The 23281-nt window shown below is 41.5% G+C and overlaps 1 protein-coding gene across 2 annotated transcripts in view; it reads left to right on the forward strand.

Annotated features, from left to right (window-relative positions):
- Nucleotides 1–415: 415 nt before the first annotated feature.
- The window catches only part of LNX1 (ligand of numb-protein X 1), a 121368-nt gene continuing 98502 nt past the window's right edge, over nucleotides 416–23281 (forward strand). Inside the window, exon 1 of one of the 2 annotated variants that reach the window (XM_044681248.1) lies at nucleotides 416–883. In XM_044681248.1, the coding sequence (XP_044537183.1) occupies nucleotides 492–883 (392 nt within the window). In that variant the 5' untranslated portion in view covers nucleotides 416–491. Of the gene's footprint in view, nucleotides 884–11072; nucleotides 11165–23281 lie in introns of those variants that run through there. The other variant, XM_044681249.1, reaches the window with a different exon arrangement.

Genomic DNA, 23281 nt, shown 5'->3' on the forward strand with positions numbered 1-23281 from the left:
TAACTTTTTTCTCCTTGTTCTTACCTGTCAGTGCATTCTTCCCTCATAAATCACTGAACTATTCAGGTTTATTAACGAGACTTTGTTTTTCTATGGTACCTTTCTTCTGAGGTACTCCAAGTGCTCTACAGATATTAGCTCATTCTTTCCACACCCATGTGATGAAGTTAAGAGGACAAATATTATTGGCCCTAGTCTAATTGATGGAGAAATGGAGGCCAACACCAACTAACTCACTCCAGGTTATTTTATGTCAGCTCCCCAGTTGGTTCTAATGCCACAAGCTTCCAAAGCATAGTCTAGTTCTCCGCCCACTGGACCACATGGGGTTGTGTCCACCAAAGGTCTGAACCTTCACTTTATGTGAAAATGATTTAGATTCTTTGTGTCTTTCTCCTTTAGGTCTGTGGATGGCTCCTAGGATATATTAACTGGCTGTGTAAAGAGCTGCCTTTTGACTGGTTTTTGGTCACATCATCTCTTCACCAGTCATGATTCAGCCAGACCCTTCTGAAGACATGGAGCCCAGCCCTGAAGCGCTCTGTGCCATCTGTGGCCAAGCCCACTCCCCGGAGGAGAACCACTGCTACAGCTACGCAGAGGAAGTAGATGACGACCTCATCTGCCACATCTGTCTGCAAGCTCTGCTGGAGCCCCTAGACACTCCCTGTGGCCATACCTACTGCACGCTCTGCCTCACAAACTTCTTAGTGGAAAAAGACTTTTGCCCTGTGGATCGCAAGACCATCATATTACAGCACTGCAAAAGGTCCAGCATCCTAGTCAATAAACTCTTGAATAAACTAATGGTGACCTGCCCTTTCACAGAACACTGTTCCGAGGTTCTACAGCGCTGTGACCTTGAGCACCATTTTCAGACCAGGTAAGTCCTTTTATTTATTTATTTAGCCAAACAGCAGTCTGGAAGAACAAGGAAGCTACCTCCAACTCCAAAAGTCATGGCTGGCTGGCTTCAAGGCATTCAACAGATGAGGAGAGGCTGATAGCTTTTTTCTGTATATAACACATAGAAAATTCATTTGGAGTGGGAAAACTTTTTAGGTGGGGAGACAGACACACACACACACACACACACATACACAGAGAGAGAGAGAGAGAGAGAGAGAGAAAGAGAGAGATCATGTGGAAATAAGATTGATTTCTTCTTACATCAAAGTCAGTTTTTATCCCCCCATCAAAGTTGAGCCTTCCTTATAATAAAGAACATTTAAGTAATAACAATACAGAGACTTCATCTGAAAAAAATATGTAACTTTGTCCCAGCACCATCACTACCATCCTCAAGGGAAGGGAAGTATGTAGCATTATCTGAAAGTTATAATTTTATCTCCAGATTTACTCCCCATCAACTGTTCTGAATTTTATATCTGAGGATGCTCTCCTGTTTCTTAAGATTCCAAAGACTGAGGCTCGGCCCAGACAGTTATAGTATTTACCTTCTATGAGAACTGTAAAGGTTCACATGATTATTTTTTGAAATGAGGTCAAGGATGGCTTTTTCAAGCTAGTTGAAGAAAAATCTTTGACATATTCTGAGTGATCTTCTATGTCGAGGACCATCCAGTGAGTAATGCGATGTGTTGGCTTTTGCTGCTACGTGAGTTCACTCACTAGTGATGTTTGCTGGCCAGTTGTGCCGTGTGGTTGTACCATTGGGTGGCTGTGCATCATTCACCTGTGTGATCTCCAGGGCAAGCACTGTGTCCAGCCCTGCAACATATTCTCTGCTTGGAATGTTCACAATTCTTAATAAAGGTTGAATGATAATAAAAGATACCCATCATTCTGATGGGAGGAGACTGCTATTTACCTGTTCTCTCTTGGTTTCAGGAATGAAAGAATAATAAGAGACTTTTTCTTTGGAAGGTCATATAATTATACCCACATACTAAACCTATGATTTCAGTGATCCACAGTGCTTGGTGCGTAGTTTCGTTGTTATTTGATTGTTTCAGTTGTGTCCATTTCTTTATGATCACATTTAGGATTTTCTTGGCAAAGATACTAGAGTGGGTTGCCATTTCCTTCTCCTGCTCATTTTATATATGAGGAAACTCAGACAAACAGGGTTAAATTACTTGCCCAGGGTCATGCAGCTAGTAAGTATTTGAAGCTAGATTTCAAACTCAGGAAGATAACTCTTCCTGACTTCAGACCCTGGTGCTCTATCCATGGTGCCACCTAGTTGCCCTTGTACACAGCAGGTGCTTAATAAATGTTTCTTGACTGACTGACTCCAAGCCTATATGTATAGGTGCTTACTTTGGGCTTTATAGTCTTAGTTACCATGGGAATGCAGATTTTAAGTGACTCAGCCAGGATGTATCAAAGGCAGGACTTGAACCCAGGTCTCCCTGATTGAGACAGATCTTTTTTCCACTATGCTACAGCAATGATAACAATTGACATTTCTAATGAAGTCTACAAAATGACTTACATATATATTTTCTCATTTGTGCCATATGACAACCTTTTTTTTTTTTTTTTAATTTTTTTTTTTTTTTAATTTTAAACCCTTAACTTCTGTGTATTGACTTTATAGGTGGAAGATTGGTAAGGGTAGGCAATGGGGGTCAAGTGACTTGCCCAGGGTCACACAGCTGGGAAGTGGCTGAGGCCGGATTTGAACCTAGGACCTCCCGTCTCTAGGCCTGGCTCTCACTCCACTGAGCTACCCAGCTGCCCCTGACAACCTTTTGAAATAAGTACTACAGATATGATTATTGTTATTATTACCATTTTACAAATGAGGAAACAGAGAGGCAAAGGTAGGAAAGTGGCTGCCCATGGTCATATAACCAATGCCAGAAGCATTATTTCAACACCACTTTCTGACGGATCCACTATAACATGCTGTCTCTTTGTATCCATATGTTTTAAGGACAGGAATATGGGCGGGCATCCATCAGGTGACATATGACGATTCTGTAGGCTAGAACTTGGTAATGCCCAGTCGTTCTGTTAAGGAATTTCCTTTAAGGAAGGAAGGAAGGAAACAAGTTTTGGCCTGAGTGCAATTCTAAACCATCATAAGCTCCCCCAGCAAAATATGGCAGCCAATTCACTGTTTTCCCCAAGATTTGCAGCATTGGTGAGGACACAGCTGGGTGGCTCAGTGGATCAAGATATGAGAGATCCTGATTTCCAATCTAGCCTCAAACACTTCCTAGCTGTGTGACCCTGGGCAAGTCACTTAAACCCCATTGCCTAGCTCTTACTCTTTTTCTATTTTGGAACCAATACACAGTATTGATCCTAATGTGGAAGGTAAGAGTTTTTTTAAAAAAATTCATTGGAGATCTATGAAAGTTAAAAGCAGGGATACTGATTAAATATCAACAGCTTGGTATGGGAATTGCACTGGTGTGCTCATGATGAATGACCAGATACCAACTGGACAGAACTTACTTAACCCCCCACTCCCACCTCAGTTTAAAGACTTAGATAGTGTCCTGCACAGCATGATATAAAAAAAATACCAGAAATGGGACTGAACCCCCAGTGCCACTTCCTTGAGTTATCTGCCTTGAGCCTCCCCTGGGAGCAGGGATTGTAAATATTTTAGTTAAGTAGTGGAAATATTGTAAACTTCATTTTACAGACGAAGAAACTGATACTCAGAGTCTAGAATCATATTTCTCTATTTTTGATTGTTCGATTAAGTGAGTTAGATTGATGTGAGGTAACACAGTGAAAGAAAGATCAGTGAGCAGCTAAGTGGCACCATAGTGCATAGCATGTCAGATCTGAATTCAAAACTGGCTAGGTGACTCTGGGCAAGTCACTTAACCTCTGTCTCAGTTTGTCTTTATTTTGTTTATTTAATTTTTAAACCCTTACCTTCCATCTTATTGGTTCTAGGGCATAAGAGTGGTAAGGACTAGGCAATGGGGTTTAAGTGACTTGCCCAGGGTCTCACAGCTAAGAAGCATCTGAGATCAAATTTGAACCCAGAACCTCCCTTCCCTGGGCCTGGCTCTCAATCCACTAAGATACCCAGTTGCTCCCTCAGTTTGTCTATAAAATAGCAATAATGATAGTACCAACTTCCCAGAGTTGTTGGGAAGATTAAATGAAATAATAATAATTGGAAAGCAATTAGCACAGTGGTAAGCACTATACAAATGTTAGCTGCTATTATTATTGTTATTATTATTATTATAGCTCTTAGCACAGGCCTGGCACATAGCAAGTGCTATACATTTGTGAGCTATCATTGTCTCTGGAACTGGAGTCTGAGACCCCAGGTTTGAATCCCACATCTATCTCTTATTGCTTGTCAATGCTGTGGGACTCAGTTTCCTTATCTGCGAAATGAGTGGGTTGGGTTAGACTATCTCAGAGATCTTCTAAATCGATGGTCTTAAGTATCTGAGCCAGGTCTTGGACTCAAGTTTCCTGCCTCAGAGAACAGTACATTTGGCACCGCATGTTGCCCTTTTAGGAATAGAGGTCCCTCTCCAGTGAATCGTTGGTTTATGCTTGAGCCGTTCCACATTTGGGTTTTCTAAGCAGGTTAGAAAAGCATTTTTTAAAAACTTTAATTGCTTAATTAATTAAGAATATTTTTCCATGGTTACATGATTCATGTTCTTTCCACCTCCTTCCTACCCCCTCCCATAGTCATCGTGCAATTCCACTGGGTTTACATGTGTTGTTGATCAAGACCTATTTCCATGTTATTAGTATTTGCACTTGGGTGATTGTTTAGAGTCCACATCCCCAATCATATCCGCATCAACCCATGTGATCAAGTAGTTGCTTTCCTTCTATGTTTCTGCTCCCACAGTTCTTCCTCTGAATGTGGTCAGCGTTCTTTCTCATAAATCCCTCAGAGTTGTCCTGGGTCATTGCATTGCTGCTAGTACAGAAGTCCATTACATTCGATTTTACCACAGTATATCAGTCTCTGTGTACAATGTTCTTCTGGCTCTGCTCCTTTCGCTCTGCATCAGTTCCTGGAGGTCTTTCCAATTCACATGGAATTCCTCCAGTTCCTTATTCCTTTGAGCACAATAGTATTCCATCACCAACAGATACTACGATTTTAGAACAGCATTTCTTAAAACACTGCTAGCCACCACATAGCTAACGCTTCTCTTTTCTGACTGTCTTCATGATGGGGGATAGGAATCTGACATGAGTAGCCGTGGAAATCCCTTCTGGCCTTGGGCACATCTCTGAGTCCTCATGCACCCCAATCTTCACCTAATGGGCTTGAAATAATACTTACCTATGCTTCTGCTCCTCACCATGGATTCTTAAGGAGATGAAGCTGTTATTCCTCTCTGGTTCCTTGAACCTGAAAAGCAGGAGATGATGAGGCTGGGCTGCTTTCTCAAGCAGGGTCCTCTGACTGGGGAAGCATCCTATCTGACGTCTTGAGGGCTCTGTGGGAAGTACAGTTGGCTGTGGGGGGTGGGGCTAACTTGTCAGCTTTTAAAAACACTTCATGGTTTTAATGTATCAAGGGTAGCTTTTGCCTTTTAGAAAGGTTCTTTAGGCTTTTTGGTGTTGGATACAATGGGAAAATTTTGAAAACCACCAGTGTGGGCGTGTGAATATGGGCTGTAGATGAAAGGCATTTTTTTCAGGAGTGGCTAGTGTCAAGGACTAAGTGGAACTGCCAGCTTTGAACCCTGGAAACTGGAAATATTAGGCCTAATAGTCTGGAACCTTCTTGGGTTAGAAAGCTTTTAAATATGGTGAAAATCTGTCTAAAATTTCCTTTAGCCAAGTACTTCATCTTAAAGCAAGTATTCTCAACCTGGAATTTAGGCAAGGAAGGGGGGTAGTCCTGTGCAATCGAATGGGGGGAAAATCATTTCTTTCTTTTCCCTAATCTTTTGTATCATCATCTAGTATTTACATAGCTCTCTAAGGTTTGCAAAGTACTTTTAACTCATTTTGAAAGATCAGTGCCATTATTAAGCCCCCCTTTAAAGAAGGGTCCATTAGTTTCACAGATTGCCAAAGGGATGCAGTACACACACACACACACACAAAAGATTAAAGAATCTCTGTTAGATAGAGTTATTGCTAAGAGGAACTAAAGGCTTTCAATCAAGGGTTCAGGTAGGATGATAGCTATTTAAAAAAAATTCTGCTGCTATTTTCCCCAGGAATCTTGCACTCAGTAAGCAACATTATTATTTATTTAAAATTTTTATTTTATTTTAAAAAATATTATGATTCATTTTCTCTTTCCCTTCCTTCTTCCCTCCCCCCTCCCAGAGCCGACAAGTAATTCCACTCAGTTGTACAAATGTTATCATCTCATACCTATTTCTACATTATTCATTTAGTAATCAACTTTAATCAACAGACATTGGGTATACCAAGATGAATATAACTCTTTGGGTAAAAATGCTACTCCCTGCTTAGACACAGGAGTCCAAATGACTTTGCCTTATGCGGAGGGCCTGGCCAGAGGGCTCTCTGGTGACTGTTTCAGATTCTGAGCCCCAGAACTCTCCTGAGGGAGCTACTCTTTGGAAGCCTTGGACTAATTCCTTTGACCTCTGACCTTCCCAAAGCTCACACACTGTCATCGAAGGAACAACTGGCAGAGGGTTTCCAATAGAGATGATTGGCTTGTTGGTCAAATAGTGGCAGCCTTCCCCCAGAAGCAGAAAGGCCTTGCTAAGACTTTTGCAGTAAGGGGAGAAGCAGTTAAGTCAATCTAAGGCACCTCTTGACCCTGGGAATCTACCCTGTTTGAAGAGGGTGTGTAGAGGTCATGCTTTCATTTCACTGATATTAAGAGGACATGTAGTGAAACCAAGACCTTGGCTGTCCTTCAAAATCTCTGTTAATATGGTATTCATTGAACAACCACAATAGATGAGTTTCTGAAGAAGGTAGAAGAAGCTATACAAAGATGTGATTGTTTCTTTGAAGAAATGGCATTTTGGGTTTCATTTGAAAACTTGTCCCTCTTAATGCTATCTTGTTGTTTTAATCTCCTCCTCAATATACCCCCTCATCCCGATGTACTTTTGGCTCTTAAAACAAAAACAAAAGAGAGAAGAAAACAAGCAATTCAATAAAGCTAACCAACATATCACTGAGTCTGCCACAAAGTATTGGACCTTTGTGGTCCCCCATCTCTTCAAAGAAGGAGGGGCGTGTTTTCTCATTTCTTTGGAGACAAGCTAGGTCATCATTACTCCATTGCAAAGAATTGCCATGTTAAAAAGAGGAGAGACAATGCATACCTTGCTGTATCAATAATATATAAATTCAGGATTGGATTAATGAGATAATTAACAGAATGAAGGAAATGGAATTAAGAATGATTGGGGAAGGCTTCTTCTTCTTTTTTTTTTTAAATCCTCACCTTCCATTTTGGAATCAATATTAAGTATTGATTTCAAGGCAGAAGAGTGGTTAAGAACTAGGCAACTGGGGTTAAGTGACTTGCCCAGGTCAAGTTTCTGCTAGGAAGTGTCTGAGGCCAGATTTGAACCTAGAACCTTGTTTCTAGGCCTGGCTCTCAACCCACAGAGCCACCCAGCTGTCCCCCAGGGAAGGCTTCTTATAGAAGGTGGCATTTTAGTTGAGACTTAAAGTAAAGCAGAGAAGTCAGTAGTTGGAGTAGAGGAGGAAGAGCATTCCAGGCATGGGGGACAGCCAAAAAAATTGCCCAGAGCTGAGAAATGGAGTGTCTTTGTGGAAGAGCCAGGCCAGTTGTCGTTGGGTTGAAGAGTATACTCATAAACTAGCTGATGAGGGGTATCCAGAAAAAGATAACCAGGATGATGAAAGAGAAAATCATGATATATGAGAATTAGTTGATAGAACTGGAGATCTTTAGCCTGGAGAAGAGAAAGCTCAGGGAAACATTTTAAGTATTTGAAGGACTGTCACAGGGAAGATGAATTTTGTTGTTGTTCAGATGTTTCAGTCTTGTCCAACTCTCCATGACCCCATTTGGGGCTTTCTTGGCAGAGATGCTGGAGTAATTTGCCATTTCCTTCTCCAACTCATTTTTCAGATTAGGGAACTGAGGCAAACTGGGTCAAGTGACTTGCCAGCAAAGCTAGGAAGTGTCTGAGGCCATATTTGAGCACAGAAAGATGAGCCCTTCTGATTTCAGTCTGGCACGTTATCCTCTGTGCCACCTAGCCAGTAGTATTACCCTTTCACAAATTCTGTTTTCAGCCATATTAGCCCACTTGCTGTTCTCACATACCATGCTATTTCTCCCATCTCTTTCCCTCACATTGGCTATGTCTACAATCCTTTTCCTCCTGAGTCTCATCTGCTATCCGTAGCTTCATGCAAGAATTAGCCCAAGTGCTATCCTTTTCAGAAATCCTTTCCTAGTTCCCCTACCTTCTGGCACCTTCCCATCCAATGTCCTCACATCTGATTTGTATGTGTCGGTTTTATTATATAAGTGCATGTAGTCCTCTATTAGAATGTAAGCTCCCTGAGGACAAGCTCCATGTTGTTTTTGTTGGTATATGTACTTAGCATTGTGCTTGTCATCTAGTACACACTTTTTTTTAAAACCCTTACCTTCCTTCTTAGAATCCATACTTAGTACTGATTCCAAAGCAAAAGAGCAGAAAGAGCTAGGCAACTGGGGTTAAATGACTTGCCTAAGGAAACAAAGCTAGGAAGTGTTTGAGGTCTCATTTGAACCCAGGACTTCCCATCTTTCAGCCTGGCTCTCTTTCCACTCAGCCACTTAGCTCCCCCTAGTACACACTTAAGAAATGCTTATTGATTGATTTGATTGAATTGAGGAGTGGGTTTTCTGTCCTAAAAGACAGTAGAACAATTAGAAAAATACGAAGATCTTCCATTTTCATAGTTCTTTGTGCTTTCCTGTCCATGAAATATGCTGGGGTAGTAGTATTGGTATTATTATCCCCATTTTACAGATTAGGAGGCTTGAAGGCTACAAAATTACTTGGCTAAGGTGAGAAGTAGAAACAGGCTAAGAACCCAGGTCTCACGACTCCCTTCCTTGGGATTACTGCCATACTATGCATGCTGTCTTTCTATCACTGATGGCATAAGCATTGGACAACACCCATCTTCCTTTATCCCTAGATAATTGGGCTTTAAGGACTAAAGCAGAGATATTTGAGCCCAAATTCCTAGCAGTCAAGCTCATGAGCTTTTTTCCTTTCCCTATGAGCTATGATTTGTTATGACTGCATAGTTTGGTGCTTGTTATTAATAGAACCATTTATCTTGCTGCTGAGTCAGTTCGACTAAGTTGGTAAAGGCAACTCAGCTTGAGTTGGCAAACTGGATTCCAGACTCACTTCATGAGTCTTGGATGCAGGAAGGACATTCTCTACAGGTAGCTGTTCAGGTGACATAATCAGAATGGAGGTAAACAGGACCTAGTATCTCAATGAATCACAGAATCATCGTGCTGGAAAAACCCTGAGATCGTCTGCTCTTCTGCCTTTAGATACAGAAAGTTTGATTCCCATTTTTCGTCAGAGGAGACAACTTAGGTCAGAGAAGTTATGGGACTTTCTTGGGGTCAACTGGTAAGTGGCAGTATAGTTTTCAATCGATGGGTAGGGAAGGAGGAATTCCAATGATTCCATTGACTGCTAAATAGTCATTGCTCTGTCATATTGTTAGAACTTCATGTTCCCTCAGTGCTCTTTGTTATCCTACAAGAAAGAAAGACAGATGACTGTTTTCTAGGACCAATTTTCAAAATTAACCAGGAAGCCAATTTCTAAACTTAAATTTGTCAAGCACAGCTTTTAAAAATTTTAATTGTGTAAGCCACAAAATGTCCTATTGATATAATAAATAGAAAATAACATGAATCCCTAAGTGCAGTGGCCTACTTGCATTGGCACTCCATCTCCCACTGCCCTGCCTTTGCATTGGCTGTGCCCCAGGCTTGATGTGTTTCCCTCTGTTTCTACCTCTTCGTTTCCCTGGTTTCCTTCAAAGCTCAAACATTACTTTTTGTAAAAGGCTTTTTTCAATCATTCCTTCTCTCCTCACACAGGTGCTAGTGCCTTCCCCTCTGATATTATATCCTATGCACTCTGTATATGCCGTGTCTATATCTATGTTGTCTTATATGTGAACTCGTTAAAGAGAGGGACTGGTTTTTTTTTGTTTTTTTTTTGTTTGTTTTTGCTTCTCTTTGTATCTTCAGCACTTAGCTCAGGGTCAGGCACATGGCTGTTTTTTGTTGTTCAGTTGTTTTTCACTCATGTTGTGAGATTCATATTGCTGAGTTCTTGGGGTGCCCTATGGAATTCTGAGCTGTGGCCCGAACCCCTCTCTGCAGCTAGAATTCCACTCTGAAATATGAATCTCCCAATGTCCAACTCTTTGGGCTCCCCTTTGGGGTTTTCTTGGCATTTCCTTCTCGAGCTCATTTTACAGATGAGAAAACTGAGGCAAATAGGGTGAAGCGACTTGCCCGGGGGTCCCATAGCTTAGTAAGTGGTAGAGGCTGGATTTGAATTCAGTCTTCCTGACTCCAGACCTGGAGCTCTAGCCAGGTAGCCGCCGGCGGGGAGTGCCAGTGTCCAGGGTCCGTCCCGAGACGCGTCCATCCCTTTCTCGCAGCAGTTCAGCCGTCGCTTGTGGCAGAATTCCCTTTCCTGTTGCATGCTTACTCATGCTATGTGGGGTGGGGGGTGGATGTGCCATGCTCTTACTCTCCTGATAACCCATCTGCTTCTGGCCAGTGATGTAAACGTACCAGCTGCTTCCAAAGAACCACTCTGGATGCTGCAGGAGGAAGAGGCCGCTCGAGCATCCGTCTGCTCTGCAGTCTAGCCCTCAGCTCCCCAGGCAGTGGCCGGGTGCCGTCTCCCCGTCTTCCCCTCGCCTTGCCCTGCCTCGCCTGAGCTCCTCTGCCTGACAGCGAGCTGGAGTAATCCTCTTACGAGCCGGGGCCGTCTCCTTGTGGCTCAGTGTCAGGCTTTCGGCTGCTGCAGGATGGGCTGCTGACGGATGGTGCATGGGGGAGCTTTGCCTAAAGGACGCCCGGCCAGAGGAGGAGCTGGAAGCTGGGGGCCCCCACCGTGGCCAGGAAGAAAGCCCACGAGATGAAGGCTCTCCTCTTACTGGTCTTGCCTTGGTTAAGTCCTGCAAACTACATTGACAATGTGGGCAATCTTCACTTCCTGTACTCAGAACTGTGAGTACTCACAGTGGCTGTGTGTGTGTGAGTGTGAGTGTGTGTGTGCGTGCCCGTGGGGCTGGGGCTCCCTCTGTTTCTGTGCCAGACGCCTCTTGAGGTGGATAAATCCCACGTACCCATCATGCCTGCTGGAACAAAAGCTCCTGCCTGCATCTTAAAGCAACATGGCTGATGAGACAAGGCAGCCACAAACTCTGTGCCCCATTTAACAAACACACACACACTAAACAGCAAGGAGATCTCAATGGCGGCAGAGCTCTCTCAGCTAAGATGGGCTTCGGTTCTCGGGCCACCTTTGCACCCCCTGCCCCCCATTTATTTGTGAGCGCTCTCTCTGCCTTTTTCCAATAAATGCATCTCTTCTCCTTCTTACCATAAATAGAACTGAAGAGGAGACGAGGACAGAGCATGCATGTGGGCATCTGGCTCCTCTCGAGCTTCCATCAGCTGCCTCTATCTGATGGGGAAGATGCTTGCCCAAATGCACACTTACTGTGCGTACAGGAGGGGGACACTCATTTGTTTTACAGAACCTCGAAACAAGGGTCCATTCCTCTTTTACGAGTGAAGATAATTCAGGGAGTAAAACCTCAAGCCGTGCTATTGTCTGAGTCTGGCCGTTGGCAAGCTTGGAAGGAAGATGGCAGGAATACTGTTCCTGGCTTCTCACAAACAAATAAATACTCCTTCTATGTATGCCTCAGCTCTGAGGAGCATTTAGAAAAATGCATTGCACTTGACTAACCCATGGGCTTGTAACAACTAGGATAACAATCATCCGAGCTCAGAGGAGATATAAAAATAGCCCCAGTAAGCTTGCTGGTGATGTATGCAGTGAGTGTCAATGGGTAATTTTGAACAGGAATTGCACATAGATGACGGGGCCATCCTGGAAAAAACTACTGTCTGATCACATCCAGGAGACATGGTTATGATTGACAGGGAGGGCAATGGTAGCATCCAGGAACATGTGGAGATAGCCAAAGGTGCCTTTTAAATCAGGGAATCCAGCCACTAAAAACACGGATGTTGATTGTTCCGGGATGTTGGCCGACTTGTGGAATCATGCGAGTTCTCAGGATTTTTTGGTTATACCTTTCTGGAAGTAAAGTCAGCTTTTTAGCATTGGGCAAGAATGTTCAAAGGACAAATCTCTTGATTAATGCAAGCTTAACTAAACCTAAACTCACTAGCAAACGATGACACTGAAAAATGTTTTTTTTTTTTTTTAAAGTAAATGCTGCTAAGATGATGAGGGTCAAAGAAAGACCCATTAACCCCTTTTTACAGATTGCTGACATCCAAGTCCAACTACCACAGATACCAAAACATGTTTCCTGCTCGTTTTCTTTCTCCCACTGTCATTTTATAGATGAAAGAACTCAAGGGTATATATCCAGTCTAGTATAAGAAGGGAATAAAAGGAAAAGTGGCACATAGGTGATCATAGGATTAATCCCTGGTATAAATAAATCACTTCTTGTCAGTCAGTTGCTCTGTGGCTCCACTTCCCATCCTGAGACCAAAATGCTCTGCCCTGGGCAACTCTCCCTTATGTGCCCTCTTCCTCTATTAAAATGTAAGCTCCTCCGAGAGAGGGGGGCAGCTGGGTATCTCAGTGGATTGAGAGTCAGGCCTAGAGACAGGAGGTCCTAGGTTCAAATCCGACCTCAGACACTTCCCAGCTATGTGACCCTGGGCAAGTCACTTGACCCCCATTGCCTACCCTTACCACTCTTCTGCCTTGGAGCCAATGCACAGTATTGACTCCAAGATGGAAGGTAAGGGTTTAAAAAAAAAAAAGTAAGCTCCTTGAGAAGGTCTAGCTTGCTTTTTGTATTTGTATCCTGTGTGTTTAGCACAGTGCCTACCATAGAGTAAAAAGAAACATCTGTTCAGTCATTTTTCAGTTAGGTCCGATTCTTAGTGACCCCATTAGGGTTTTCTTGGCAAAGAGACCAGCGTGGTTTGCTGTTTCCTTCTCCAGCTCATTTGACAGATGAGGAAACTGAGGCACACAGGATTAAGTGGCTTACCCAGGGTTACACAGCTAGTAAGTGTCTGAGGCTGACTTTGAACTCAGGAAGATGAGTCTTCCTGATTCCAAGCCATTACTCCACTGTGCCACCTAGCTGCCCTAATAAATAATACAGTAATAAATACTTAATAGATATCCATTCACTAAGAAAACCAGATCAGCTTCAGTAGCTGAATGTGGAACTAATTCCATTGTGGCTGCCATAACACTTTAGAAATAACTTTAATGAAGACCACCCCCTCCCTCCAAGAAACCTTAGAGGAGTAAACCTTTAGGATTCCAAAGGACCATTTTTTCCCCTTTATCCCCAGTGTCTGGCATATATGCATTTGATAAGTGCTTGTGGGATAGGGGAAGGTTAAATCGATTCAATTAGAAAGCTTCGTCATTTGGTGGCAAAAAGGTTCATTCCCTGCATTCCTATCCCTGAGAGGAGTGAGTTTGTCATCTTCTCTCCACCTTGAACATTCTCTGGCCTTTCAAACCCATTGCTACCACCTTTGATGATGCACCCTTTTTCTGTTTGGGCCCCTCAATACCTTTATTTTTTTCCCCACGTGTCTTGGGTACTTTTATCATCTCTATCTTAACCATCCACTCCATTGGCTCCCAGGCGCAGCTCTTTAATGGATGAATCCCTTTTCAGGAATTTTAGCATTCTTTTTCACAGTGACTTTGAAGAAAATGAAGAAGCCATGCTTTATTTTCTGCAAGTTGTGTGTACGTGTGTGTGTGAGTGTGACAACATGTGTGATACTGTGTATGTTTGGGGCAGGGAAAGGAGAAAGAATGGGGGAGTGGAGACACTGGCCATTGACCCCTTGTGAAACTTTTTTTTTCATCTGTTTATATTGGGTGCTTCCGAATGGCTTGTTGCTGTGTGGTCTCAGTGGGTGGGGGTGGTTTATGATTTTAAAAATGAAATGACCAACTATACTGTTGATGGAGAATGAAAAGTTCTTTGTTATTATTGTTTGTTGTAGACTGTAGAGTTTCTCAGGAAGTTAGGAAATGTCAGCTTGAAAATATTTCCAGTTTTCAAATATGAGTACTAGTAAATTATTGCCAAAGAGAGGAAGGAAAAAAAATGGTTCTCCCATATGGTAGAACCTAGCACAAAGCTGTTGGGGCTTCTTCACAGGCATCAGAATCGAGGAGGATTACTTCCTCCTTCCCCTTCCCTCTCACTCTACAGAACATCAACCATCAATTGCCCCCATCCTTTCACCTGGTCTCTGGCTGCCACACTCGGCATCTTGAGGTCATCACATCATTGTCCTAGAAGAGCTGAATGCCTGCCCCCCCCCCCCCCAACCCCAAAGCTTAGAGATCATCCCACATGATGGAGATATCTGAGATGTATCCTGTGGGACCAGAGAAGGGCAAGGAAATGAGCAATGAAGGCAATAAGTACCAGCTCCTGTGGCTTTCCTTCTCCCCTGTCTCATGGCAAACTGAGCCAGAGTCAATACAATATACTGATGTACAATGCATAAACATAATATACAACAAGTACAGTATACAATATATAAATTCTGGTGTTGGTCATACCTTCCCAAGAGTAAGCTTGCCCCTCATGCTCGCCAAGCCCTTTTTATCATTCTCTGTACACTGACTTCTAGAAACCTCCACTCCTTTTTAAGAAACCTTTTTCCATCTTAGATCTTTTCCTTTTACAAATTCAAGTTCTCTGTGAAACCCCACTACCTGCTGAGGTCACCACATCACTTGGCACCATCTCTAAAGCCAGCTACTTCCTCCCTCAGTCAGAATACATTTGTGGCAGACTCCTTGCTCCCCACCACCCTTTTCTGGACCCTCTTTCAGTCACTCTCTCTAAGCATCTCCTCTCTTCTTAAAAGTTTACTCCATCCCTGTTGCTGTCATCTTTGGACTTCCGGATGACGTCTTTTTTCTCCTCAATAACATCTGTGCCTGTATCACAGCCCTCTAATCCCTACCCTCCATGGAGGGACCACAGTTCAAGCCTTACTCAGTTAAATTTCCAGCAGGTGCTAGAATTCCCAGTTATGGGGTTGTATACAGCACTGGCTTTCCTGAGCGGAGAAGCTTTGTTTCAGTTGTGGGTTTATTTTTCAGAACTTTAAATGAATGATTTCAATATCATTGCTTGAATCATTTGATTGTAGGGGAGGATAAGGCCCAGGAATGAAACTTTCAGAGTAGAAGACCAGTGGATGCAGAAGCTGTAAGGCTGGTTTTCTCACTACATGAGGCAGACTGCAGAAGTCAGAGGCTCGGAATATGAGATTAATACAGAGAGCATTCACAAACCAACCTGAAAAAGCACACCTCTGACTAATTACACTTACCAAGCTGGAGCAAAAAGTTTCACCTCTGGGTTCTCACCCCCAAAATAACTTTAAATGAAGCACGGCTGCTCTGATTCTCCCTCTTCTTCTCCCACCCCACCCCCTTCATTTATATGTGGGAAAATATCAGCCTAGGTAAATTTTGAATGTCTTCAAATCCTTAAATTTTGCCAACCTCAGGTCAGTGTTGTATACATTTATTTAGAACTGATTTTCCCACCTCCTAGCTTTAGCCAGGGGTTAAGAAACGAGCAGGCAATTAAAGACTACATTCTTTTAGAGCTTAAAAGCATTTAGAAATGTATGATTTTATTAAATGGAAAGATACATTCTCAGCTATAAACTTATCACAGTTCCATATGTTTTTGATTCTTTGGCAAGAGGAGAGAGAGAGAGAGAGAGAGAGAGAGAGAGACAGACAGACAGACAGACAGACAGAGATAGAGACAGAGACAGAGAGAATATGGACATCTGCATATGTAGAGAGTGGACCACAGTGAAGTATCTTTAGAAAAGGAGCCTTTAAATATTTTTTTGAGACCTGGATCCCCTTTTGGCAGTTAGAGAACCCTATGGGCTCACTTCTTTGAATGATGTTTTTAAATGCATAAAAAAGCAATGATATTGAATTGGCAATTAAAACAATTTTTTTTTAAAGTTCATAGATGCCTGGTTAAGAATCTCTGCTTCAGGATCAGCTTCGGTCTCACTTTATTTTATAGTAATAATTATTCCCCTTACTTTCAAAGTTTTGATCAATAAGCTAAGTAAGCTTTCTGGATTCACCAGGGGAAGAAATCTCTAAAATAAATCCTCAAGGATTGTTTCTTTTGTAGTAAAGAGATGTTGCCAACTTCTGGGTTTTTAAAAAATATGCAAGTGTGTGTGTGTGTGTGTGTGTGTGTGTGTGTGTGTGTGTGTGTATAAATAAATATATGATATTTTAATTGGAATGTGGGTTAGGATATGGAAGGAAGAAGGTATGGTTGACTGCAAATGAGGAAAGGAGGAGTATCCTACTTAGCAAAAAAGCAGCTACCCTCCCTACCTGAAGGAGGGAAACAAGGGACAATTTAGGTTTCATGGCTGTTTCTCTGTATTTTTGAAACATTTTTGACAGGTTGAGCCAAACAGTTTTTTAAAAAAAGTTGAACGTGTGTATTTGGAAGGAAATTAAAGTCTCATGTTCCTGATTCATTTACACTTAACTCATCAAAATGCCACTTTTAAGGGTTCTTTGATGTCCAAGGAGCCTCCTGACCCGTATTAGCTCCCTTTCCTCCCAAACATCAGTCAGTTCTGCTCTACCAGTTGTAACGTAACCCCGGCCTCTCCTTCCTACTCACCCATGTGATCCAGGATATGGGTTCTCTACTTGGCAAAATTGGCATCCCTTTCCTTGGTCCTCCTGATGGCATGTCAGGCAGTTGAAACTGAAAGCCAAAGTAGAAAGTTCCTTGAAAAACATGTTTGGCCTATCAGCCAACAGGCAGTATTCTACTGGCTTTCTTCCTTCTTTTTTAACACTACATCAATGCTAAGCAATTCTTCAGGTGACTTGTAAAAAAATATGTAACTTTCAGAGAACTCTAAGTACAGAGCTAGACCTAATGACCAAGTTAGAGGAAGCTGACTAGGAATAAAGAAATAGGCACCATGGGGCAGTGGAGAGAACTCTCTGGATATGAAGTCCAAGAATGGAGGTTTGCATCCTGGCTCTCCTATCTAATGGCTTTGGTCAAGCTCTCTCTGGGCCTCAGTTTCTATATCGTAAATTTGGGCTAGATGATATCTAAGAACCTCCCCACCAGGGTGTGAAATACATAGCCTGCGGGTGACTCCAGAGTGAGACCCAACCAAAGTAAAATGTAACTGCGAAATATTTGACAAAATAAATAAAAATACAATTAAACATGGATAATATATTTTTTTTTAAATTAAATCAACACGTAACCCTCAGAGATCCTTATGAATGGGCTAGAGTCCCAGTTTCTATCTGAGTTTGAAATTGCAATCCTATCACTCTATGCCTTTGAATCTACGAAGAAATCAATCAGTCAGATTTCATGGTCCAAGTTGAGACAAGCACAAGGATGCCAAAATCCAAAACAATGAATAATATTTTATAAATCAAAATGAAAATACTTTTATTTTCACTGTGGAAGTATTTGAGAAATGAAAGGAAATATTTATTATTTTTATCTATTAACAATGACCAGTAAAACTTTTTTTAAAGGTGTTTATAAATTTTGTAAAGGAAAATGGCATCTAGATGAAATTGTTAAGAGGGAAGAATATAATAATAAAAACAATAAATGGTAATGGACATATAAAACAACATTCTTTTGACCTCTCCGATCCTGAAAGCATTTTCTTGGGAATATATCTATGGAGACATTTCAGGGACCCCCAGAGACAGGCCTCATCATGAATCAAGGGGACAACAAAGCTGCTAGCAATTGCGAATTATTCTCTTTAATTTTGTACTAGGTGGAGGGAATTATAAGGATCATTTCTTCTAACACTCTTCATCACTGGATATTCCTCCTTGTTTGCCTTTGACCCTCCTTCCTTCCTACTCAGATACCTGCTTATTAAATGCTATTCAAAGAATTTCTAAAAACTAATATTTGATGACACTAAAATAAAACCCACCTACCTCCCTTTTTTTCCTGATGCATCTATTTTTGGCTTGAGTAGGCAATAAATTTTTGAATCAGGCAACCTGTGTTCAAATCTATCTCTGCCACTTAATATCTGTGTGACACTGGTGGAATCACTTAAATTCTCTGGGCCTCAAGTTTCTTTGTCTGCAAAAAGAAGAGCCCCTCCAGCCCCAAATCCTCTGAATTCTGCTCTTCCTTGGAAACGAGACAGGAAGGCTGTTCATGTTCCAGGAAAAGAAGGATTAAATGTGGGAATAGAGTTTTTTCATGAGCACTGGAATTCCTAATCCTGGTGGTAGACCATAGTCTCTCTCTTTTTGTTTTCCCAGTATTGGGTTTGACATTTGGAGGAGGAGGAGAAGGAGGAGGAAAAGGAGGAGGAGGAGGAGAAGGAAGAGGAGGAGGAGATGAGATGAGCTCTCTTGTGTAGCTCCATGGGTATCATTGACTGGCCAAGATCCTGGGGAGTTGTCTTTCCCAGACCATATAGTCAAGTCACCAAGTCATTCAGAAAGAAGGAAAAACTACCTGAGCAGTTGAAGGAAGGATATTGGTGGTATCTTAGTTTGGGAGGAGTTTTGTGAGGCTTCTCTTCCCTCTGGTAGTACACCTGTGACACATGTCACACCTGTTCCACCCTTAACGCAGCTCTGCTTCCTGGAGGAGGATGCTCAGGACATTCTCTTGTCTCTCTGCTCTCCGGCCTCCCTACTTCCTTCCCATGAATTCATTTTGGCACAAGCTGAGAAATCTGTCAGCTGGGGGTGGGGTCCCACTTTTTCACTGTGGCACATGCAAAGAACTTAAGGAAATAGTGTCTCCACCCTGGGCAGAGAACATGTCTACTGTGATGAGCAAAACTCAGTAGTCTCCAGTTGTTTGTATTCCCTCTTCCTTTCTCTTCTGTAGCTACCATCAGCAATAATTGACCTGGTATATGCTTTGTCTTACTCTGCATTTTAATTTCAATTTTGATTTTAAATCTATGATTCATTATCAGTTTTTAGCATCCTTTTATTCATATCAATGTGGACTATGAAATCTCACTGATTTTATTTGAAGGTTCAAAGAGTTGTAGATATTAAGTTCTCCAAAGAGGTTGGACATTATTATCTGAGGTCTAATACCAAAGGCCAGACATTTTTTTTAAACCTTACATTGGCCCCTAGGCCATAGACTTTTATCTATTTGTTTTATTTTTATTTTATTTTATTTAAAATTTTTTTTATTTTGAATATTTTCCCATACTTACATGTTTCATGTTCTTTCCCTCTCCCGCAATCCCCCCAACCCTTAGCCGACACACAATTCCACTGAGTTTTACATGTATCATTCATTAAGCCCTAATTCCATATTATTGATAGCTGGACTAGAGTTATCGTTTAGTTAGTGTCTTCATCCCCAATAATATCCCCATCAGCCCATGTGTTCAAGCAGTTGTTTTTCTTCTGTGTTTCTCCTCCCACAGTTCTTCTTCTGAATGTGGTTAGTTTTCTTTCTCATAAGTCCCACAGCCTTGCTCTGGATCCTTGCATTTAGGCCATAGACTTTTAGAATTTGGAGAGATGGTAGGAGCACTGTGTTGGTAAATATTTAACTGAGAGGTAGCTTGGTGGCTCATTAGCTAGAGATCCAGGTCTGGAGTTGGGAAGGACCTAGGTTCAAATCTGGCCTCAGATTCTTCCTAGCTTTGTGATACTGGACAAGTCATTTATTTATTTATTTGATTAAAAAAAAATTTTTTTTTAAACCTTTATCTTCCAGTTTAGAATCAATAATGGATATTGGTTCTAAGGCAGAAGCACGGTAAGGACTAGGCAATGGGGGTTAAGTGACTTGCCCACAGTCACACAGGTAGGAAGTGTCTGAGGTTAGATTCTAACGCAGGACCTCCCATCCCTGGGCCTGGTTCTCAATCCACTGAGCCACCCACCTGCACCCATGGGCAAGTCATTTAACCCCAGATGCCTAGTTCTTACTGCTCTTCTGCCTTGGAGTCAATATGATTCTAAGATAGAAAGTAAGAGTTAAAAAAAAAAAAGCTGGCTCTTCATGGGGAAAAAAGTATGGGGATACATGTTTAAGTTTAATCCAAATTAATAAAGTTTTTTCCATCAGTTCCCTAAGTCTAGGTAACGAAAAATAAAAATTTTAGCCCTATTTAGTAGCTTAACAATATTGAAGTTATAAAGGCTCACAATGAAAATTTAACTATCATGTCCCATAAGCTGGGTTGAGATGGCTGTAATATATCCCTGGATGGTACAGATGATCCAGTCCAACTTCTAAGGCCAAAAGAGATGGATATTTGCTCCAATTCACACACTGAGTTAATGGGAGAGCTGGGTCTAGAGAAGGAGTTTTCATGGACCCCTTCTCAGAGTGATGTTTCAGAAAGCCAGAAACATACCACCTTGTTTTATAAAGGAAACCAATTATATTAAAATAAAATTGTAATTTCTCCCCTCCAAGTTCAGGGACCTCCCCCACTGAAATCTACTGATAGACTTCAGGTTAAGAAGCCCTGCTCGAATTTAAATGTGCCACTAATTCCATTTTGTGGTGTAGAACAAGTTTTATGATTGTTTTGAAAGCCAACAATACTAATTAGTGTTCATTATTTTAAATGTGCTTTTGGCAAATGGCCAAGTCAACAAGCATTTTGTTTAAAAAAAAAAAAAGTTGGGAAATATTACTCTGTGGTTTCTGCTGGTTTTTGATCAAGTCCAATTCTCCACGACCCCGTTTGGGGCTTTTCCTTGGCAAATATACTATAATGGTTTGCTATTTCCTTCTCCAGGTCAAATTACACAGGAAAAACAGATACAAACAGGGTTAAGTGACTTGCCCAGAGTCATACAGCTAGTAAGTGTCTGAGATAGGATTTGAACTCATGCACGTGAGTCTTCCTGATTCCAAGCTCAGGGCTCTACCCACACTGCCACCTTCATGCCTACTCAACAAGCATTTATTAAGGGCTCACTATGTGCCAGGCAATGCACTAGGTAAGCGCTGGGGATTAAAGTCAATTTTGACTTGAGATTATGCCTTAATTGGGGAAATTTCCCCTGGCGACCACCTTTTAATATTTTGAACCCATAAAATCCCTTTTTGCAACCCTTACAGGATACAAATATGTGAGCAAAAATAAAGATAGTTCCTGCCTTCCAGGACCTTACATTCTAACTTGGGGAAGACAACACACAAAAAGGAACTGAAAAACTGTGTGTGGGTGTAGGGGGAAGGCAACCTCCCAAGAGAGCTTGATGGTGAAGTCTGGAGGATGCCTGATCTGAACCTTCCTCAGAAGAACTCACTAAATGTAAAAAGGGGGTTTATAAGGGTTGAGGGAGAAGATGGCTGAGTCATGATGATGAAGTCTGAAGAAATATTAAGGCTGGCACCGATTGGTGGCATTTTACAGGACCAGCGGAACTTTTAATGCAAGCAAAGTAACACCATCACAGGGAATACTAGAATCATCTTTCCTCGGTTTTGTATGTGATGACTTCGTTGTGGTATCACTTGACTTTTTTTTTATCAGCTATAATGAGGGTGTGGTTTAGGGACTTGGCTTCAGGGTGTTGAAATTTAAAGGGTGCTGAATGTACGATTAGTCAAAATAAGAAATAATCAAAGGCCATACATCCTGGCTCCTCCTGTTGATCCCAAGTGAGCTCTTCCTTGTCCAGCTCTGTGATGCTCCCTCCCTAGGAGTAGCCTTTCAGTGTCTTGGGTTCTCTACCTGAGCAATGTCCAGGTGTTTCCATATCATTTCCACTGTCCATTACCATAGCATCTTCTGATCTCTCCTTCTATGGCAAACATCTCTCTTCAAAATCTCTTGGCCACTTTCAACTGAATTTGTATCTTCAAAAAATTGATTTCAGGGAAAGATTCCTGCTTACTCTGAGTACCAGAATAACTAATTCTACTCTCTTATACTGATTGCTACAAATGGAGAGTGGGATCATATCCATACCCTGCAGATGAGATCACTGTGGATGAATTGTTGGGTTTTTTGATGCTAAAAAAAGAGGAGAAATGCTCATTTAAATTCTGACCTGGAAAAATACAGTGATTTATAAATGAAAGTTGTTTACAAAACATTTTGCATTGTTTTTCTTTAAAAAAAATTTAATTGAAGGGAAGGGGTACAGATAAGCATTTACAGAGCCCCTAGTATGTATCAGGCACTATATATGATCTTCACAAAAACTCTGGGAGGTACATGCTGTTATTATTTCCATTTTATAGTTGAGGACACAGAGGCAGACTTTCCCAGGGTCATAAAGCTAGTAAGTGTCAGAGGCTGGATTTGAACTCAGATCTTCCTGACTCCAGGTCTGGTGCTCTGTTCACTGCAGCACCTAGGTGTCATTTAAACAAAAGTAATGTCCCCCTTGTTAAAAAGATTTTCCTTTCCCTAAAGTAACACTAAAGGTATAATACTTGTGAATTGTTAAAGACAGTTTGTTGAGAAGAGTTTGGGGATAATGTAGAGATAATTATTCCTTCTTTTTCAAAGTCTTCTTATACTACAAGTATTTTCTGGTATGTGCCTTTGGAAAATAACAAGCATTTAATATAGGCTTTAATAAATAATTTATTTTTAACAAAAAATTTAATAAAGGCTCACATTAATACCACACTCTATCCTTATCATCTTGACAAACTACCCTAGTGAGTGCAAGGCATGAATTTCTTCACTCCCTCTCCCAGGTCATTGATCGATGTGTTGAGTCAGAGGTTTGAGATTGCTGACTGTTGAGACACCCTCCCAGACACCTTCACACAACTGAATTTAATACCTCTTATGATTACTTTTTTTTTATGATTCATGCTCATTTTCAGACCAGATGACTCAAATCGTTTTAGCCTTCTCTTTTTCTCCCGATCCCCTCCAGTCCTAACTGTAACAACCCCGACGTCTAAAATTCTGTCCCAATCATCATGGCTCATCTGTTGTAAATTAAACCCAGACAGTATATTATTTATTATTCCATTATTCTCTGGACTTCTGGAGATTATTTTCCCAATATTTGTTTAACTTTTAAAGATAAATTAGTTGGAGCAA

The sequence above is a fragment of the Gracilinanus agilis genome, chromosome 6, assembly GCF_016433145.1.
Source record: "Gracilinanus agilis isolate LMUSP501 chromosome 6, AgileGrace, whole genome shotgun sequence".
Classification (NCBI taxonomy): Eukaryota; Metazoa; Chordata; class Mammalia; order Didelphimorphia; family Didelphidae; genus Gracilinanus; species Gracilinanus agilis.